This window comes from Falco punctatus (genome assembly GCF_963210335.1).
Source record: "Falco punctatus genome assembly, chromosome: Z".
In the NCBI taxonomy this organism is placed as follows: Eukaryota; Metazoa; Chordata; class Aves; order Falconiformes; family Falconidae; genus Falco; species Falco punctatus.
In genome coordinates this window covers 12,840,062-12,861,763 of record NC_137586.1, presented here as the reverse complement: position 1 = coordinate 12,861,763, position 21,702 = coordinate 12,840,062, and the positions used below count along the sequence as shown (strand labels likewise).

General features: G+C 41.7%; 1 protein-coding gene across 2 annotated transcripts in view; it reads left to right on the top strand.

Annotated features, from left to right (window-relative positions):
- NPR3 (natriuretic peptide receptor 3) overlaps positions 1 to 21,702 on the top strand; it is an 82,174-nt gene that overhangs the window by 33,324 nt on the left and 27,148 nt on the right. The window contains exons 4-7 of one of the 2 annotated variants that reach the window (XM_080372593.1): positions 12,057 to 12,192; positions 16,041 to 16,135; positions 18,825 to 18,960; positions 20,515 to 20,599. In XM_080372593.1, the coding sequence (XP_080228719.1) occupies positions 12,057 to 12,192; positions 16,041 to 16,135; positions 18,825 to 18,960; positions 20,515 to 20,599 (452 nt within the window). Of the gene's footprint in view, positions 1 to 12,056; positions 12,193 to 16,040; positions 16,136 to 18,824; positions 18,961 to 20,511; positions 20,600 to 21,702 lie in introns of both variants that reach the window. The other variant, XM_080372592.1, reaches the window with a different exon arrangement.

Below are 21,702 nucleotides of genomic sequence, written 5' to 3'. Positions count from 1 at the left end.
TATCAGATGTTGTAAAAGACAGTAAAAGAAAGAAATTATTATTCTGTCTTCCATTGGATTTCTGTTTAGTTTTTCTAGTGTGTCTAAGCATATTTTTGAAGCTGTCTTAAACCACGCAGGAGATAGTATAAAACAGTAGGTATATCCAAAAATAGTAACACCTGAACTCTTTGGAAGTGTAAAAGTTTTGAGCTGATCTTCATATATATGTTGTATATTTTCCACAGCCCCATGTTTTCACTTGAGTTTCACAGATGTTCACATTCCACTTTACTAAACAGACACTCAGACATTTATGGGCAAGGCACTCCGCCTTTCAGCTCCTTGCTAGAAATACACATTATTTTCCACTAATAAAAGTGTGAAAAATGTGTCTTCCAGTAAAGTTCATAATCTGTTTCTGGGTTTAATGCCTCTCCATACCATGTGCATTCCTAATGATCCAAAAGCTAATTTGTCCCATTGAGGTATTGTTTTTATGTAAATTGATGGGATTTTTAATACTATTATTAAATGGTCCTCAGATTTGGCTCTGAGGTGTTTGAATGAAGGCAAGGAAACACCATATATATCTCATTCTGCACAAAATGACACTTTAAAAATGAAAGACCTTTGCTAACTGACTTTCTAGCAGCTAACACCTTCTTCTACAAGCCTCGTTCCCTGGGTAGCTTATGAAAATAACGTTCAGTTGAAAGTTTCATTTTTAACTGGAAAACCCCCTCAGGTCAGTAAGTCATGGAGCAGGAGGTTTGGGTGAGCCTGTCCCGTGTCAGGATGCCATTGCAGCCAGCAGCAGGACCCTGGGTGAGCAGCTGGAAGCTGTTTTCTCGTGGGAGTGGTGTGCTTGCCAGATGGCTGATGGAGTGCTCCAGCGTCAGCACTGCGGGTGCTGTGGAGGGTTCACCTGTGCCAGGAGCCTTGTAATGCAGTAACATAGGTTTTATTTTTTTTTATTTATTTATTTACAGTTTTATTTTATTTATGGGTGAAGAGTTCAGTGTTTGAAATGTGGCTGAGCCAAACAGCGTCATTGGAGGGTTTGATGAGGAGGGTGGCAGGGGTCTGGGGGAAGGAGACGTTTTGTTTTCTTTAGGGGCATAAAGGAAGGACAGTTTTTCAAGGCCAGAAATGCGTATTCCTTGTTTGAGAGCTCCAGGGCAGAAGAGATGTTGCCTCCACAGGGGCAGATCCTGCGCTGAGCTGGTTCAGGGAAGCTTTCCTGTACTCATTTTGAGCTGTCGATACATGGAAAGCAATCCTGAATGATAGCAGGGCAAGGTCTAACTTTATGACATTCAGGTGACTAGTCTTCCTGAAAGAACAGCACAGATGGCAATCAGTAGCACCTCGATCCTGTGATTTCCTGGTATGTCAGCACATCCATTTCTGAGAGCTGAGTGCTGGGAGGTTAAGCAACCTGCACATAGCTCTGAGAAAGACTCTCCAACGGGACAAATCTTTTTAACAGGAGGGCACACCAGCACTGTCGGTGGGTCGGGTCACCCAGGTGTTTGAGTGTTGGCAGAGCAAAGGCAGGCAGCAAGGGCTTGGATGTGCTCCACTGGGGCTGTGAGAGAAGATCACTGTGCCACACTGCCTGCTCTGATTTCTTTTCAGTGGATATTTTTTTCTTTTCTTTAGCAGTTCCTCTAATGCAGGGGGGTTAACGTAGGTGGCCTGTGAGGACGAGCTGCGTGAGTAAAGGTAGTGGTGATCTTGCGCACTCAAGGAGCCGTAGAAACCTACAGGAAGATAGTCCCAACTTTCCTTCTCTCTATATAGATACTTTTTTCATCAGGAAGAGAGCCCTGAGGCAAAAATCAAAAGGCTTAGTCCATTCTAGGAAGAACTAATATATCAAGACAGATTGAAAAGACAAGGACTGTCTCTGTCCCAGAGCAAATGAATAAGAGGGGCATGAGAAAGGGGCATGGGACAATGGGAGGAGGGTAGGTGAGAAGCTCCGGGCACCCCTTTGTTGGGTCAGGAACAAGGCGACATTCAGTAGGCAGGAGGACATTTACATTTGGTGGGACACATGTTTGTACAATGCGTTCAGTTAGCCCACCAGACTGTGGACTACAAAATACTTTAGAAAGCAAAATCAAGCAGGATCTCAGGGAACAGTCAATGAAGAAGCAAAAAGCTGAAAGTGAGGTTTTAGCCTTTTGAAAGGGCTCTGAATCCTCAGATTTTGAGGCATTTACTACCATGCTGATGCTGGAGGGTGGGAGGATGCATTCCAAGTGTGTAGCTGGAACATTACTGCCTGCTGACAGGTACACAGAAGTATCTTCCAAGAGAGCTGCTATGCTTCTCCTTTCCCGTGCCAGTGGGATCCTCACTGGTATGCCAGTGAAGGGACGGTTATCAGCCAGCTGAACACCTTTCATCTGAAGTCCAGTAGCCAAAAGAATATTACAAACCCAAGCCATTAATTTTTAAATTATTTTGAATGAAAGCATGATAAATAGCAGCCTGAGGGTTTGCATTAGTTCCATGCCATTAAGGTTTACAAGTTCATATGCCCATTTACCCTGGTATTTAGTGCAAAGGATCATTTGGGCTCTTCTGGCAAACGATTTACTCCCAGCCCAGAGGTACCCTAGGTGTTGGCAGGTCATCGCTCTCCCCCAGCACCTGGGTTTCAGCATGCACCTCGGGGTGCCCTGCAAACAGGGCAGGGGAGGGTGGAGTTCAGATTCCCTGAAAGCAGGGATTTGATCCTGAATTTCTCTCATGCTAGCACAGCAGTCATAGCCCTGGGGCATTTAGATGAAAGGGGCAGGGGATTTGAAAGGACTGGCTCACTGTGAGGTTTTTGTAAAGACTTGACTGCATCTCCCATACAGTCGGCAGTTCTTTACCTGCCTGTGTGAGATAGTCACATTTATCCCTCATTCTCCACCTCCTTTGCTGGCAAGGGTGAGGCGGGGTGCTGGTGCTTATGAATCCTGGTTTTGTGTGCCTAATTTTTGCCTGGTACTGAATAAGGAGCTTAGATGACTAATCCAGCTCCGAGCATACTTTTGAGCTAGGCACCTCTTTTGGCTATGCCTAAATCACCCGTGTTTATCCAGCCCTTAGGACTATTTAAAGCAAAAGCTCCGCTGGGTAGCCTTTGCTAACCTGCTGCAAAGCACAGATCAGGTGGTCCTTTCATCAGATGGCTTTTTACCCCATTGAAGATTTCGCCAGCCCACCCTCGTTTACTTACCAGCTGGTGTAACACAGGTAAATTCAGTTTGAACGTGTGAGTTTTCTCCACAGTGACATAGTGATTTTTCTCTGAGTTCTGCTTGAGAACTGGTGTGATGTTGAGAGTTTTTAGTATAGAAAATAAATAATTTCCGTTATATTTGTGGTTTGATGATAATGTTAGAAATCCAGAACCAAAAACAATTGCACATTGTAGAAGTATAAACATTTAACAAAAAATGTCCTTCCTGTTTGTCCTATCCGTGCATTTATTTAAACGAGTTAGCTTATTTTAGCAAGTGGAACTGATTTTTTCAGATGAGTGACTTTGTCATCCTGAAAACTGGAGTATCTTCCTGCTTGAAAAAAAACTTGCTCACTGACATTTAAAACTTACTATCTAATGAAAGGACCTGCGTTTTTTTTATTTGGTTTTTTGTTGTTACTAAGTGTTTATCTGCAATTAAAATGTCCTGATGGTTGCATAATGCTAACTTAAAATTACAACTGTGTAACAGTTTATCATCAGACTACCAATGGGGTCCTTAGAAAAACACATTTTAAACAAGCATGTTTTAATTACTGTGTATTTTCAGCTGAAAATACTAACTTCTTTATGGTCTCTTGTGCTTCGCCACTGTGACGAGAAATATGATTTCTGACCATAGGTTTGTAACTCATCACATGAATGACCACATATTTTGGTAGAAGGCAGGAAATACTAAAAAAATAGAATGGCTAGTTTTTAAATGACAGCTGTACCTTTTACAGTTAAGATCCTTGCAGTATTCAAGCAGTGGTAATATAGTGCCGTGTGGCAGAAATCCTTTGCACTGGTCGTTTTTCTGGAGTTAGAGATGTCTTATGAGCATGGGGAGGTGGACTTCATCTTAACTGCAGAGGCTCATTGATGTGCTCTCTGATTCTGTCCTTTTCCTTGATAGGTGGCCTGGAGCCCTTCAGAGCTGAATTACGTAGATGAATAGTATTTGTGTAAAGTATACATAAAAGAAAAATTCCTCTAAATAATTGTTCTGTAGGTAGTTCGCTTCTGGCACAAAACAGCGCTGCTTCTTAACTACATTGATTACACTCATTTGAGACCAGTATTAAAACATAATGCTGGAATCAAAACCACAAAATGGCTGGTGCCAACTTGCAGAAGGAATCAGTGAGTGCATTGGATAGAGACAGGAATAAATCCCACACAGGTTTGCAGGGGGAGAATGTGGTTCCAGAGGTGGTCCCCGTTCCCGGAGCAGGGCAGTTTTCAGCTCATCCCCCTCTTGCTTTGGCTGCGCTGTTGGAGGTCTCTGCAGGAGGGGGGGGGTGGGGCTGAGACCCAGTGCTGTCAGGTCGTGGATTTGGTCCAAAGTTCGTGCAGATCAGCGACAGTATGAGCCACTTGATGTGAACTGATTGTGGGTAAGGCTCTAAATCTGCTGAGGTGGCGATTCCTCTGTGTGTGTTTAATGGAAGGAGCAAGTTTTGGCTATATCTTGGAAGTTTTCTGCCTGGCCTGCTGGCAGCAGGCACTAGGGGTTTAAAGCTGTTTTCTAGATAATCATAGAAGAGTGTTGCAAGCAATAAACAAACAAAGAATGAGGGCTTTCACAGACAGTGGGGTGGGAGGGTTCCTCCGTGCCCTTGCATCTCAGTTCTTGCTGTGTGCGTTGTTACGTTTTAGCTGGCATTTCACAGCGCAGCATCCCTGCAGCCTGGGACTGAACAGGCTTCTGCTTCAATTCACCCTTGAGACAAAAGAAAAACTTGTGGCTGCCCCATCCGGATGACACTGAGTAAATCTACTAGTTTTTCGAGAATGCAGTATTAAGAAAAACAAGGAAGAGAGACATGAAGAATGAGGACAAGAAGCAAGAGCAAAGGAGCTGGCTTTGTGGTTAGTTTTCTTTCCCTAGGAGGAAAATAACCTTCACTGACAAAATTCCTTAAGTCCCTGAAATTGGCAGTCTTTCTTAAGTAAATCCCAGATGTTGCTTGTTAATTTACCTTTCTTTTCTTTTTGTTAATTTCTTCTATTTCAGCAGACCTGCTTGTGGAACAAAGGGCTGGCTTCTGGTCCACAGCTGGTTTCAAAGTGGACCGAAGTTTGTCACTGGCAATATTTCAGTCCTGTTGGAGTAAGCATCCTCTTGTCCAGGTAGAGCAAGTGTAGCCATGGTTTGGAGTGTCCAGGGTGCATATCAGCTCCTGTATGAACTGGTCAGATGCATGGCAGAACAGAGCAGGTAGGCAAAGGCACGGTCTCACCCTGAAGGAAAAGGTCATAGTGGTGACAGAGCATCTTTGTGTCCAAATTGAAAAAAGTGCAGTAGAGGTGGGATTTTAGTCTTATCTCTCAAATGGTGCTTGCAGGCTCTTTTGTGATGGAGGTGGGCAGCTGATGTGCTGTGATGGCTGCTTGCTGCCCAGATGTAATCTTCACCTTGGTTTTCCTACCTACACCTTCTCTCTCAAACTGCATTTCAATTGCAAAGTCTCATGCTGAGGCCACATTGCTTGGTGTGCAGAGTGCTTAGGTGGAGGCACACATCTCCATCTCCTCTGCACTCAGCATTACTGCTGTACCAATAAATACTGGTGAGGAGATGAACACAAACAGGCAGCCTTGTTGGAAAAAACCCTCCTTAAAATTAAAGTAAGTGAGGTCTTGTTCAACTGCAGCGCTGAATTTTTAAGCTGTAATTTTAAAGCCTCATTATAAGCCTCCGTTTGCAGAATTTACATAATAACGTCACATGTTCCCCTATAAGAAAACTCTTGTATGGATTTCCACATACACACTGTCTCCCTGCGAAAGATGAAATTGATGCATGGTATTTGAATAAATCTCTTCAATCTGCACAAGGTTTTATTGTTACGTGACATCTCCTTACACTGGGGAATGCTCATCCTCTTTTCTAGAGAGAGATGTGGGTTCCAGCCCCAAATAACGCATGAGAATTGGGATAGTTATCTGTCACCTAGAAAACCAGCTCCTGAGTTCTGGTCTCCTGTGTTCTTGAGCGGGTGCCAGCTTATGTATTTATGTTTTTACAGAGAGTTGATACCAGTGAATACAGTGTGAGGCTGTCCTTGGGTACAGCTGCATTGCCCAGTATTTGCCGTAACACCATATGTTCTTTCTCAGTTGTGAATTAAATATTGAGGAAATGGGCTTCTCTGGAGAAGGCATGTGTTTCTGTTATTTTTCCCTTCCTGTTTCTTTGAACCACTAAGGTCAACTCCATTAGGGAAGCAGCCCGGCTGCCCAAGTGAACAGGCTGTATTTTTAGTGTTGGGCATCTAAACATACAGCTTTAACTGTTTTACGGCTTTATCCTCCTTTCCTGTTGTGAGGCTGGTTTCACAGTGATGTGGATCATGTATCCATGTCTGCAGGCACCCTGAGACATGCTGTTCATGACAGCTGGCTGTGGGTGAATCCGGTGGCTTTGCATTTCTCATAGTTGGGAATTCTTGAAATCCCAATCCCGATGCATGGGAGTAGCTGTTATCCGTAGGTGCAAGTTAATGAGGGCTGTGATAATCCTGTTAGGATGGTAACATGGAGAATGATATGTGGTAGTGTTATGGCAGTAGGTCTAATAAATTACTGCAAAGCTGAAACTGGACACAGCATTACCGGTTTGAAATGCACCTCATTTATTCACAGGTAATAATAATAATGCTCAGTTGTAAGGATACTCTTCCCACAGCTTCACATTCTCAGGACAACATTTCACTTTCATCCAGAGCTTCTCACTGAGTTTATGCAAACTAAACATTTAACATAAAATCAGTTTCTAACAATCATTTTTTTCCTTTAAAAAAGAGATATTTAAAACCAAACCAGTTGTGTCTGTCTTATCATCTACTGTATGGGGAACATGAGCACCTTGTTCTGAATTTGTGCAGCTCAGAACAAAGGTATAGCAACTCATCAAGGAACTGCTGGGGGCCCCTGGGCACCTAGGAACATAAAGGAGTACTTGTAACAATGGCATCAGCAGTGACAATGTCCTGAATGGGACCATGTAAGATCAGCAAATGGCATCAGAAGGAAAAGTCCCTGCTCCAAAATTAAGTGAGGAGTATATTGCTGGGTAGTGAGTGAATTGCCAGAAGACAACCAAAGAAAAATGTCAAGAAATGCATGTTAAAAAGTTAGCTACGTCAGGGTTTCTTGGAAAAGTGCATAAAGGAAGCACCGTAATTATAATTGGCTTCGTGAACAAGGATTAAAAAGAGGGAAATGACAGTTAAATTACAACAACTTTGAAAAAGACTGGTTTATTGAGATACATTGCAACAGTATGAGGTAGTGGGAAAACATCTACCTAAACTGCAAGATGTGTTGCTGTGTTGGAGCAGTCCATGGTCATGAAGTAGGTGAACCAACTTGGCATGAGATTGGTTTTGAAGTACATCAAAGCACATATAATTATATATTTGAGATAATAGTTGCTATATTAGAACTTTGTTGCCGTATTTTTACTGTGTTGTTACAGTTTTACAGTATAACATAGTATTACTAAAATTCATGAGGGTACATTTACAGTATTCAGTCCTGAGGTTAGATGTGCCTCATGTATTTCATGTATCAAAGTTCCACGCTTGATTGCTCAAAGTTTAAACTCCGTGGACTAATCTGAAAGAGGATGAAATATCAGTGGACTTTCAGTGTGCGTTCGCTCACCTGAGCATCACATCAAGTGTGTAAATTGGTAAGATTTTTGCAAAGAATCTGGGTACACGCTATGGAAACCCCCAGGATCCTCACTGATTTTGGCTAGGAGTGTAGTTTGACAACCTGAAAATCACTACAGATGTACCGGGAAGTAGGTGCAGAGACCACGTGTGGGGGATGTCAGCTGTTTGCCTTTGCCATAAAGAAAATGTGATGATGATCCTCCCCACCTAGCGCTGAAGTGGTATGAATTGCTGTAATTGCTGTGATTCAGAGCTGGGCAGTTCCAGATGGAAGAGAATAAGTTTACTTAACAGTCAGTGGGCAGGATATGGAAAATTATGGGTCCTACATAGCTGTAGCTTGGCTGTATTCCATGTCGGTAGTGTTTTGCATTGCTGTGTATGCTGTTAAAACCTTGGTATATGTGAATAGTGTGGTCACACTATAGCTGCTTAGGGAACTGTAACTGTGAACTGTGTAAAATTTATTCATGTGATTTCCCTGGAGAGGGTTCTTTTTCTGATGGCAGATGGTTAATTGGAGTAGAAAGGTAGGAAAATAAAAGGCGTAAAAGTATATGCTTGTCTCATCCAGCTGTGCAGTTAGCTTACACACTTTTTAGTTACATGGTAGCTTGAATGGGATGTGAAAGTAATACGGAAGGTATCTCAACAGGGAGGTTTCCACGTATTTGTATTGCATCCTCCGAAGATATTCAGCAAACCTGGCAGCTTCTCTGCTGCCGCTCGCGTTACTGATGACATAAATTGAGGAGTGGCTCTGCTGAGCAGTACAGGGTCAGGGACCAGAACATTTTAGTAGACTGACGTGCAAATATGATCACAGCATTTGGAGCTCAGCTTGCAGCTGTAATTAAAAAAAAACCCAGCATAAATCAAAATAAAAAATACTGTAATGAAGAAATTCTGCTTTTTGTTAGAGCCCAAGTAAAATAACTTCATTACCTACAAGAATGTGTCTAAACCACACATTATAAATTACCATGGAGACCTTCAAGCAACTTGTGAAGACATCTTCACATTTATTCTCATTCCTGTCTGAAACATTCATGGAACATACACTTCTTCTAGCCCTTTGTAACCTTTTTCCTACAGCAAAGGAAGTATGGGGTTTTTTGGTAAGTATTATTTATTCTTACTATCAGGTATTCTAAAATTCAAATAAACACAGGCCTAAAAGTGTAAAAATTGTTGCAGAAAATTTGGTGTCGGTCTGTTTCATCATTTCTGATAGGACTGAATGTAAAACAGAAGCTATGTTAGATTAATAAAAAAAGAAGAAGAAAGAAATTCCTTCTAACACACGAGGTACATGAGATATAATATAATTAACAGCATTAATGTTGTCCAGAAAGGAAGTCCTGGGACTGTGTGGCTTGGGGACACTGTTCTAATAAGTCAGGAGTGGTATCAGACAGAACAAATTTTCCAGTCTTTTTTACTCAGAGGATCTGTTGTGCACAGTTGCAGGCAACAGGGCTGCAAAATGAGCCTGAGTGAGCTTTGGACAGGTGGAAAATGGAATAAAGAAAGAGCAATCCTTTCAACATTGTTTGCAGCCATTACTTTGCTTTGTAATATTCCTCCCATCTCTGATGTTTTCTCCTTTTTAGGTTAGAGCAGTCTTACCCATCGTGCAGCCCATTCTCAGTGTAGGATCATGGCAACTTCTAAATGATTGGGCAAGATGATATGCAGGAAAACTTTACGGCATCTTGTATCCCTTTTCAAGAACTGGTGCTTGGGCATGTTCCTGGAATAATGTGAAAAGTAGATGGTGTGCCCAACATAGGATTTGACTTGGGACTGTAGGTGCAGTCTCACCTGCAAACAATAAATATTACTCTTTTAGGAAAAGATAGGAAGTGGTATAAATTGCCAGCACTTTCACCTTCCTTGACAACGTAAGATAAAAAGAGGTGGCACAGATGATCTGGTGATTTTCTAATGGGATTTTTCATATATAACGTCAGGGCTTTTAGTAAAGAGTCAAGGCAAGGGGCTCTGCCAGTAACCTCCCAGAGTGCCAAGTGAGCTTTGAAAGGGCTTATCTGGCAAATTGCAGTGTCTGCCAGGAGGGTTTTCAGGCTGGTGGCATGGGTCGATTTCAGATTGAACATATGAGATGACAAAATGGATTTTGAAGGTTCTGTGTTACTCTGAGAGGTCTCTGCCATGGACAAAGGAAGTGACAAATAGCTTTTCTTGAAATGAGTGCCAGCCACAAGCTGTAAACCAGCCTGCAGGGAGGTGAAGCAAGTAGAGAGACTCATTTCTCTCCCGAGAGAATGAGTGTCACATCAAGAAAGCCCATGTTTGATCATCCACAGGCCACTTGGACTCTAACACTGGCACGTAAAGCAGTTGTTGAGCTTTGTGGTTTCTTGGTTTGGGATTTTTTTTTTCAGTTCTGAAAAATTAAACCCCCACTAGCAAAGCTTGTCCTAGTGTGCACTCTGTCCATTGGCTCTTGTTACTCTACCAAAAGCCTGACTTTCACCTCTTCTTTCATGCTTTCTCCTTAGGTCAAAATAACTGCAGCTGCCTTTTAGTCTTTGGCTGTCAGGCTGAGCTGAGCTGTTCTGTTCCTTCTGTAGCACTGTGGGCGCTTCCTCTAAACTGGTGGTGCGTTTTCTTAATGAAACATAGGTTGGAGTTATCTAAAAGGTCAATTTTAAATGTCAGAGCAATGTAAATTTTTCTATTATCAGTAAATAATTCTGTATATCTCCTCACTTGGCAACTGGTTTAAGAGTAAAGGAATGTCTTGCATGTAATTACATTACCAGGGGCTTGGTTAGTTCAGCTTAGACAGTTGATGTAACACTTTCTATCTATGGAGCAGCTATTTACTTAACTGGCTACATGTTTCCATCTTTTAACATTTTTAATGTCCAGCTAAAACTGCGAGAGTTGAGTAGCACTTTATTTACCAACATTTTAAATTGTTTAGATACACTGAAGTGGAAGATAAGCTAGATGTTTCTATCCAGGAGAATATTTGTAGAGGTGGGTTGTTCACTGGAAATGACAATAAGAGACCCCATTAACTGTTGATTATGCTTCGCTAGGATGTCAGGAGCTTTTGCATTGTAGTGAAACTGAGCGAATAGGAACATATTTCTTGCAGCTGAAAAGATAATTAGTTGTGAATTATTGTGCATCAAGCCAGGGTGCATTGCACTACTGAGATATGAGTTGCTGCTTACAGGAGAGGAATACCTGTGCTGCTTAAGCCGTGTTTGTCTGCTTCTGCTGATGGGTCTCCATCTGATCTCGGCTCTTAAAATAATTACTTCATCACTGAAGCACACCAGGCTCCTGTGAACAAACCTGTAATGTTTCTGCAGCATTCTGCCTTTAACTATTGTTACTCACAGTGATGTAGACCAAAGGCTGTAGGTTGCCAACATAGACTAGTGGGAGGCAGAGCTGGCTGGCAGCAGTCTACTTTAATATTAGGGTTAGAAACCAACATTTCATTCATTTCATGTCACTTAACTGAAAAAAAACTATAAAGGACAGGAAACTGTTCTCCTGGCAGTTCCAGAGAACACATTACTGTAGAGGGTAAGTAGTTTCCTCCATTGCTCATTTGCTAGTGGAGAGATGCTCAGCTGAACAAGGGCCAGAAATGGAAGTGGTAATCATTAAACAAGCAAATACACCGGTTGCGCTCTCCAAAAAAAATCATGGGAGAACATACCTCCCAGTCCTGAGAGGTGCTAAGTCCTCTGCACAGGGGGAGGAGGACATACTTGGTTCTGTGGGATGAGAGTGCTCAGCACCTTACAGAATGTCACGTGGTCAGCTGCAGAATTTGTGCTTCTAGGCATGGGAACTGGGTCTGCAGATTTCTCCCCTATCTGCAGAGCTATTCAGACACAACATTGAAGTGTGATTTGAATGTTCAGAGTACCAAGGAGTGGTTAACTGTTTTTAAAAATGGGTCAAAAGTTGCCATTTTTCCCTGGGTTTTTTTTTTGAGATACATTCCTTTGTGTTCCAGCAGTTGACAAAATAACCCTCAAATTAATAATTTCAGTTAATTTGGAGATTCGCTCTAGTTAACTGATTCCATAGGGACAAAATGTTTTTCATGTGTCAATTGCCATTGCTTTTTTTCTTTTTTTTTTTTTTAGGTGAACATGTTTGTGGAAGGATTCCATGATGCTATTCTTCTTTATGCTCTAGCTTTACAGGAAGTCCTGAAGTTTGGTTTCAGTAAGAAAGATGGGGAAAAAATTGTTCAGCAAACACGAAACAGAACATACGAAGGTAAGAGTCAATAAGGAATTCTAGCTATGAGAGTCAAAAAGATTAAGGTCTTGTGGTGGTGTTGTGTGCAGAGTAAGAGGACCCGTGCCTATTCCACTCTTAAATGTGAGGGAAATAACCATATGAAACCATATACATCTTTAAGGCTGGCTTACATACCTCACCAGTCTGACTTATTTTTGCACCAACCCTTAAGGTCTTACTCAGCTCAAAAAACTCCTAACAATTTAATGACCCTCACTGATGCTGTAAAGAAATACCAATAATTTTCTCAGGCTCCTGCTTTGTTTTTGAAAAGATTACAGCTGCTTGCTTTACTCGTGCATCTATTAGCTCTGAGATAGCCTCATTTTTTCCATTTGACTTTTTTATCTTAAAAGCCTGGGAATGAATAGAAGCAAGCAGGTGCCAGGTTTTTTGGTTTTGGTTTTTTTTTATTTTTATTTCTTGATGGGACTCCTTTGGGCCCTGGAGGGATTTTCCCCCAGCCTCCTTTCAGGAGTTGTGCATGTTATCTCAGAGGCAGCAGCTGAACAGCTCTGTGCTTTTCTGTGCCTAGTCTCGTAGGTTGCAATTCCACAGTCCAACTGGCACTTTTATGTCACCCAGCTGATGCAAAGCGGTGCAAAAGCTTTTGCCAGGTAGGGATCATAATAAAGAAACCAAGGATTATTTGATTCATCTGTTGTCTCTTACAATATTTCCATCTGTCTAATATTCCCATCGATCTCTTGCAGTACTCCAATCGTTTGGTGTAGGATTGGCAAGATTTCCTATGGAAATGCTTAAGAGAAGGAATAATTTCCCCAGGATTAGAAGCAAGTGATTAATTGGAATGCGTAAGAAGAATCTTGGTAGTCAGTTTCTCTGCTCTAAAACAGTGGACGTAGTGAGGAAGGAGGAAGGATGGTGGCTCCACACCTCTTTTCTGTTCTCAGACTGTGACCTAAACACAGGGCAAAAGGGTCCCCAGGGTAGCTTAAGGCAACACAGGGTTGCATTAAATGATGCTGATTGCAGTTATCCCATAAGAAGCCCTGCACCAGCTCGAGATTGTGCTTGATGTCCCACTAACCTCCATTCACATCCACAGCTTCCCAAAACATGCTGTCTTAACAGAGGCATCTCTTAAGATGCCTCACTGTTTGATTATCCTGTTTATGAACAGATGCCTAAGTACAGCCTGTCTGTGTTTTCTCTGCTCCTAATTCCCTGCTCCAGGAAGCCACCAACTGGTGTGCCCAGGCAAGTGTGCTTCATGCAGGTGGCATCATTGATTCTCACACCTTTCTTGTAAAACCAGCCAGAAGGAAAAAAATGTTCTTTTTCCCCACTTGTGAAAACCAGTTTGTTGTTGCTGGCTGACCTGTCACAGCTATTCTGAAAATGTAGCTGTTAAGCTGAGCTATGAGGGCACAGCTGAAAAGGTCAAAATGCCATGTAAGTCATAAGACATCTCCTCCCTGTGGCAGTACTTTGCTGGACATAATTTACAAGGATAAGACTGATTTTGAAAGAGGCCTTGAAGGACTTGACATCTTGCAAGCCAGTCCTTTTAGGAGAATCACATCCCTTTATACTGCTTGCAAGTTCTTCTCTGAAGTGGATGCAGCATCAGAGTGTGGTCCATGCATACACCCACGAGGCTCTACTGCAGGACCGAAGCTTTTTATTTAACTTAAACTTTTGCAGGCCTCCGTAAGAACTCTGATTTCATTAATGACATTAATTTAACTGCTGTCATCTAGATATCTAATTGCCTGGGCACATCATATTACAGCTTACTCCGAACAGGGGACCCGTCAGAACTCCCAAGGGGACGTAGATGCCGTTCCCTGCAGCATTTACAGCTTACAAGCCACAACTGCACAGACATCGCGTGCTTAGGAAAGGATAAGGCTGAGGTGATCGAAGGATTGCTTATTGCTTGGGTTATTAGAGAAACCCTGGTATGACTGCAGGGCATATTTTGTGGAGAGTGTTTTTTGTCCATTGGCATGTCCTCTGAAAAAGTAGCAAAATTTTCTGTATGGATGTATCTAACTTAGTAGAACAAAAAGAAAGTCTGGATAAAATCCTTTGACTTTCATCCACATACAGTTCTTCAATAAGGCTGTTTCAGAATTTTCGAAGTATGTTCTTAAGGAAGAGCATTGCAGGAAATGTCAACATTTCAGACTCTTTGTTTTGATTCATATGGAAAAGTCAAAAATTAGTCTTTCCCATGAAAAAAAAAAAAATCCTATAGGAATTCCGAGTTTCAGCATATTTTAGTACCTACTTCCAAAACCTGAGTTTTGGCTTTCTTAGGTCAAGATGTCTGTTCCAATTAACACTTCCTGTCAGATCCAGGATCCAAACTGCCATGTAGGCAAAGACGTTGTAGCCCTTTGTGATCGCCTCTCCCAGAGCTTTCACAGCGAAGTGGTGAAAAGCATTCTGCTTTCCTGCAGTAATCAAACTGGCAGTTGTTCGATTTCTGTATTGTTATACTGAAACAGATTCTTGACAATAAGCTTCTGTTGACCACTACATGTTTTGAAAATCACAGTAAATTTAAGGATTCCTGCCGTCACCAAAGGGGAACAGAGACAAGCTAAATGCAAGTGTGTTAATCTCTTGCATGTTTACTGTCATTAGGTATGTTGAGGGGAGTTTATACTCTGGCTGCGTATCACCTCTCTTCTGATTTACTGTTACAGAGAACCGGGTTCTCTGCTGCTTTGTAACTGGTCTAGTCATGTGGTTGGTGTAACATGGATGTATAATGATGCCTGTTTGACTTGCGCTGGTGTAAATGGCTGTGTTTAGTGTCAGACAGTAGAGGATCACATCTGAGAATATCTGAAGTGATAAAGCATATCGGCAAAGTCTTACAATTCTTCATCATAGTTAATTGATATTGTTTGATGGATTTAAAGAACCCATTTGACTTACAATGCAACAAGTTAGAGCCACATCCTTTGTACATAAGGCCATACATTGAAAGACAAGGTTCAGACTGAATACAGGGACGTGTTTATTTACCGCTACAGTTGGAAGAGGTTGCTCCAGCAAGGCTGTGCAGTTTCCATCCTTGGAGGTTTTGAAGACCAGATAAAACCCTGAGCATCCTCCTACCCTGACCTCCTGGCTGACCCTGCTCTGAGTGGTTGGATTCAAGACCTCCTGAAGCCCCTTAAGACTTGAGTTATCCTATAAGTCTATGATTCCCAGTTTCCCTAAAGCTTCTGAGATCTTGAAAAGGAAGGAAGTGAACTGGGGGATCTAAAAATGTAAACCGAACAGCACCATATTATGCAGTTAATCCTATGTAAATTTATGCAGGACTTTAATGCATATGTAGTGCACTGGTGCCCCTTGTCTATGAGCCTCCAGTATCCCATCTTATGGAAACACCACAGGACTGGCTGTATGGCTGCACCAGCCCTATCAGTCTGTGGGGTGCAGGGCTTTGCCCCTGTGTCCTCTGCAGCACATCAGCTGGTCTCTCCTTATTGAAGCATCATTAGATATTTCAGGGTTAGGCTCTCTGTAAATAATTCACATTAAATGTATTTGTGTTTTATTCTTGGATGCTGGCTTTTGGATTAGGTTTTTGTTGTGTATTCCCCAAACATCTTCACACATTTGATATGTAAAAAGGAGAAATGTTAAGAATTTGGGAATGCAGACACTGATTTGAAATTACAATTTCTTTTGGAATGCCAACAAAAATGCTGGGAGATCGATGAGATTTCCTGTCATATGGGTCTGTAAAAACCTGTCTGCTGTTGTCTTGTTTTCCCTGGAAAGGTTCGGTGTTTTAAGTAAGTTAATTTTCTAATTCCTCACATGCCATTCTTTAGGCATTGCAGGCCAGGTGTCCATTGATGCCAATGGAGACAGATACGGGGATTTCTCTGTGATTGGAATGACCGACCCAGAGGAAGGCACACAGGAGGTAAGGAAACAAACACCACTGCAATTGGCCACTGATGCATTAGCCAGTGTAATGTAACACGGTATTATCTGTTTATTTGGTGGGCAACCGTTTATTTAATATACACATTAAAATGGCATTGCTTAATCTTATCAACCTGGAGACCAAATTCTTTCTCTAAAATAGCTATCTTGAAGTATTTATTCTAAGGGTTTTTTGATGATGCTAGAGCCTTTAAGATTTGGAGGGTGAAACCTCACAAGCTAGCTAAGCACTGATAAATTTTGAATATGATAAATATTGTTCAGTAAGAAGAAAAATTAATCTTACAGCAACAGGGATGCACAAGTTACCCTGATGTGTAAACACAGTGAGTACAGGTATTTCAGTCTTACCCTGTGGTTAACCACAGGCAGGAGTGCAGACCTTGCCTCACTTTGTTTATCAAGCTGTAAGACCTAAGTGCCTTGTTTTCAGTGTTTAAAAAACATTTTAATCAGACAGCTTCATATAAGCCATGTGGATTATTCCACTGGACACAGCAGGAGTGGAAGCAGCCAGACCGTGGAAAACAGTCTAGGAGAAATAGCACCAGCTGCACATAGGGAATAGCATGACAGGGTTGAGTTTATTAATACATATATTGCCCTAACTCCAGCTGCAGCGTAAAGCTGCTGTCTAAGCTTTGCTGGTTTTCCCTATTTCATCAAGCTCAAACATAAAGCATCAGTGAATCTGAGCTGGACATTTCTATGTGTGGATTTGAATCCAGTGAAGTTTTCATTGTTCTTGCCAGTTTTGCAACAGCAACAAACTCAAGGAGCCTTTCTAAAAGCATGAAGATGTCTCTGTCTCTTGTGTTTTAGCGTGTAAGTGACTGAAAAACTACAGCAGTGAACTGCAGACACTCCCGGAGTGGGGGGACGTGTGCAGTAATCATCACTAATTGAATCTGGGAGTACAAATTATTTGGGATACAAGTTGTTCAAACAAAGTTAGCTTTTCTGTTTGTTCAGTCCATTAGCTTTTCATCTTGTTTATCAATTTAGTCCCCCTCTCCTACTCTTCCTTCCAGCCCTCTTTCACTTGCAATTGAAAGTTGTCTTTTATTTCTTTGATGTTATATTTCTCCTTTTAACATACTGCTTATTTTAATTTCCCTCTGCTTTGTTTATAATGTATATAAATATACAGGCAATTAACATATTTTACATGTGATTACATCTGAATCCATTTGGTTGCTACTTGTAGCTATTTGTTCTTAGGCCTTTCTGCATGCTTTCATATTTAGTAAGCCCTGCTAGCCCAGGACTCTTCCACTCCTGTTTGATAAATTAAACAATCTCTTAATGAATACCCTGCTGCCTGCAAACGGGCTTGGAGGTTTTTTCTCTCTACATTCTTCAGTTTACTGAGTTTGCCTTTATTTTTGAACAAACGTTAAAAAAAGTCTGTCCTCTAAGGCTGTACCTCCCAGCTGCAAAACTGGGGGAGAAATTAATCTCCTTCATTTAGTGTGAGATCTGTCTTTGTGTATCTAACCAGGAGAAATGTTATCTTTTAACTCTTTCCTTTCAAAGTGAAATTTAGGTGAAAGATTTGAACAGGGTATCAGTGGCTTGAATTCTAAACCCATTGTTTTAATATGTGGGTTTATCCATGGTAGGAATAATATGTCTTTTGATGTGCTTCTGCCATTGCTTCTGACTACTTCAGTGTCATGATATTTGGCCTTTATTGCTGTACATAGGTTTTTTTTGAACTGTTTTCAGATGAGTGGGTGGCTACTGTTAGCACAATTTAGCCCTGAAACTGTGCAGTAGATGAAACATGTTATCTTGAATAAAGCCTGCGTTTACTGCTGAGGACAGGACTGAAATTCTAAATCTAATATCTTGATGCATTGATCTGAAATAACAGTCCATGCTACCAGAATAATAAGTGTGAAAGGCCCTTTCTGTGTAAATATCGACAACTGCAGAAATGCAACATGGAGAATGACAGGCTCTGTCGGTTCTTCAGAAGGTGTGAAGATTTTAGCTGAACATGATCAAGTACCTCCAGATCCTTGCAAAATGGAGAAGTCCAGCCTGGAGTGTGTGGTTGGGAGGCTCCGCACACAAGGTGCTTAAAATGATAACTTTCACTTAGCTGAGTGACTGTCCTAAGCACTCAACCCACTATGGAGCGATTGAAGAAAGTGCAGGGAGAGCAGGAAGGATATTTAGGGGATTAAAAAAACTTGTGTGAACTGGGTTTGTATAGAAGACAAGCCTGTGGGCAGACCAGATAAGGGCCTGTGAATATGTAAAGTGGTATTTCAGACAGGAAGAGTCTCTGTGTCCACTGGCAACTTGGTAAGTAGTGATGGATAATTGCATCAAGGGAGATTTAAGTTTCATATTAGGGAAAACCACTGACAGGAAGGATAGCTAAATTCCAGAATAATTGCCTACAGGAACTGTCAAGTCTCCATCTTTGAAGGCTTTTAAGAACAGGTTAGATAAACATCTGTCAGGAATGCTTTTGTTCAGCTGATCCTGCTCTGGGGAGGGCATGCACTACATAACCTCCCACAGACCCCTTCAGCCCTGTCCTCTGTGACTCAGCATCCTGCCACGGGAGTCCAAGTGAGTGATGCCACTCTCCTGTTTGCTTTACTTCCCGAAGTTGATAGGAAAATCTTTTCATTTCTTTCTTTTTTACATAGGTGATTGGGGACTACTACGGAAAGCAGGGCCGTTTTGAAATTCGTTCAAATGTGAAATATCCTTGGAATCACGGCAGGCTGCGACTAGATGAAAGCCGAGTTTCAGAGCACACAAATAATACGCCGTGTAAATCATGTAAGTTTAGTGACTTAATGCTTCTGCCTAGCCTGTCAGAGAGAGGAATCCATGTGGTGATGCAATGTAACAGGCCATATTATATTGCTTAGCACAGTTGTGCAACTGAGACGTCGTGGCCGTCTCTCTCTGCTGGCTGTTTGAGAAGTCAGGGTCTGGTAGCCCTGGGTAGTATGTGGTCTGAATCACTTCCCTGAACTTAAATGTGACAGTAATCATGATGCACAGCCCAGGGCCCTGAAGGCTTTAGTACTTTTCAGGGGCTAAAAGTAAAATCTCTTCCAGCCAGAAAGAAGGATATAACTGAAACCTCAAACAGAGAGTGATCATATATTGATAATTAGCAGCTGGGGAGGTCAATGCTGATGGGAGCAGTGTTCTCCCAGTGCAGAATGATTTTCAGTGCTATGAGAAGGCATTGTGAGGGGCCCAGCAGGCTGAGAAAAAGTGAAGTCAGTTGAATGGGGCAACACCTGTGCATCCAGAAGGCTGGGACTGCCCTCTGCAGAGAAGGTGCCCTTGTTTTCCAGTGTACTGACTTTGCAGACTGTGTTGTAGTAAGCAGAACATTGCAAGGAGGTAAAGGCAGGAAGATAGTGGTACCTCAGTGGCAAAGGGTCTTAGATTTTCAGAGGAAACAAATTGCTAGTCCTGCAGTGAAAAGGTATCTGCAGCCTGGTAATGCATTGATCCCTGAAAAACCTGTGTGTAGACTGTTTCCAGGCCCTACCCTCTATGCTCAGCATGGTGTAGCTATGCACCTTCTTACTTCCACACATCCTGATGTACAGACAGAATCTTTTTAAAGGGTCAATGATAAATGAAGAGGAGGGAGCAGATTAATTTCCTTAATATTTCTCTGTTCCTTCCCACAAATCCAGGTAGGCATGGAAAAGGGAGTAGGCTATACACACATGAAAATATCATTGATTCTTCAGCTGCCCTGCACTTTGCAGAGTGACAGTCCCTACTTGGGCTCCTGTTCAGCCGCTGTGCCCCTACTCTGCCTCTGCTGAGATTTGGAGCAAGGCAAAGTTCATATGGCTTTAACTTGAAACAGCATGGGTTCAGAAAAAAAAAATAATTGAGGAGCTGTTGGATAATCATACAGTCATTTCAAGAAACCTAGGTCGTAGAGAGTTACGATGCTAAACTAGGTGAAATAAGTTTGTTTCAGTTGTAATGACTCAGGGCATATTCAGTGCTGATTCCTATTACATGCATCATTGTAATCCCAGTCTTTGTTATGATTCATACCAAGGTGTCCAGACCAGTTTCTTAACAACATTCCTGTGTATCACATCTGTAGAATTGTGTCTTCATCTGACACTGATCTAAGGGGCTTGTTTAACCCCAAGGAAAGCAAGGGCAAAAAATAAACGTGCAGAAACTGGAACTAAGGGAGAGGTCCCCATGGAGTCCTGAGCTCTGAAAGGTTTTAGGTATTATCTGAGGTTGTTCACTCATTTCCTAGTTGTGGGTATTTTCCAATATGTGAATGTAAGTAGTTCTCAATATGAACCCTGATTGCTTATTTTTCCCCTTTTCAAGCAGGTGGTCTAGGAGAATCAGCAGTTACAGGAATAGTTGTGGGCGCCTTGCTTGGAGCAGGATTGCTAATGGCTTTCTACTTTTTCAGGTTAGTCCAGTTCACTGAAAGTTCTGTAGACTCTGTACTTGTCATCCAAACCTCTCAGCTCCTGGCAGTGCATCCTTGATGGCAGACAGAGAGGCACTTTAATAATGTGTGGCAACATTCCCACCAAAGACAGCGAGCACACTTTGATTGTCCTTTTGTGTATATCCAGATCATTTTATTGAATCAAGGCCTTATCCTGTAACCACTTACATGTCTGAATAACTTCACTCATGGAAGTAATTCTAGTGAGTTCTGGTTATTCACAATTGCTTTAGTGAACTGTCCTGGCCTTGAAACCCTTCCCTCTTTGGTACTCCTTGCCAGCAAAATTGAGCAGGCTGTGATCGTGCAGATTTTATCACTTGCCTGGTACCCTGCTTAGTTTCTGAGTATTGAGTGGAACTGTACTGGAAGCTAGAAAGAGATTTCTGTATAAAACAGCATTTGGATTTAAGAGAGCTGTGCATTTAACTTAATAAGGTGAGGTCAGTGCACGGTGATCAGTGTTTTATTCCTGTTTAAGTAAAATAATTCTTACACTGCTAGTCAGCAAATCCGTGTCTTGAGAGTTGATCCTACACTGATGGAACAAATTAGTTATACATGTTCGGCATCTAATTTATCCTCTTGTGCTGTGGAAGAGAAAAGGGCACATAGGAGAATATATTTAACCTCTGTATGTGAGAATGAAATAATTCTATCCAATAAAAATAGCTGTTTATAAAAAAAAAAGCTTCAATTCACCAGCACAGTTTCAGGGTTTCAGAAGACTCCAGAACCAGGATTAATCACCAGCTACTTAAAACTGTAGTTATGCAGGGTGGTTTTATTTGTGTATGTGTTTGGTGCTTATGTAATATGTTGTTTGGGTCTGAGACAAGATCAGTTAGCTGGGACTGATTAAAGACTGTCTTTAAAAGAAAAAATACAAGTCTGTCTTTGTATTGTATGTCATCAGACATGCAGTTGTTCTTGCATCTTTTATATATTTTCAATCTAAGATGACAATTTTTAGATTTGTTTTTTAGCATTACTCATATTGTGAGAGTATTGGTATATGAGGACAAGAGATGAGGCACAAGACATACCCTAAGCAGGTATAA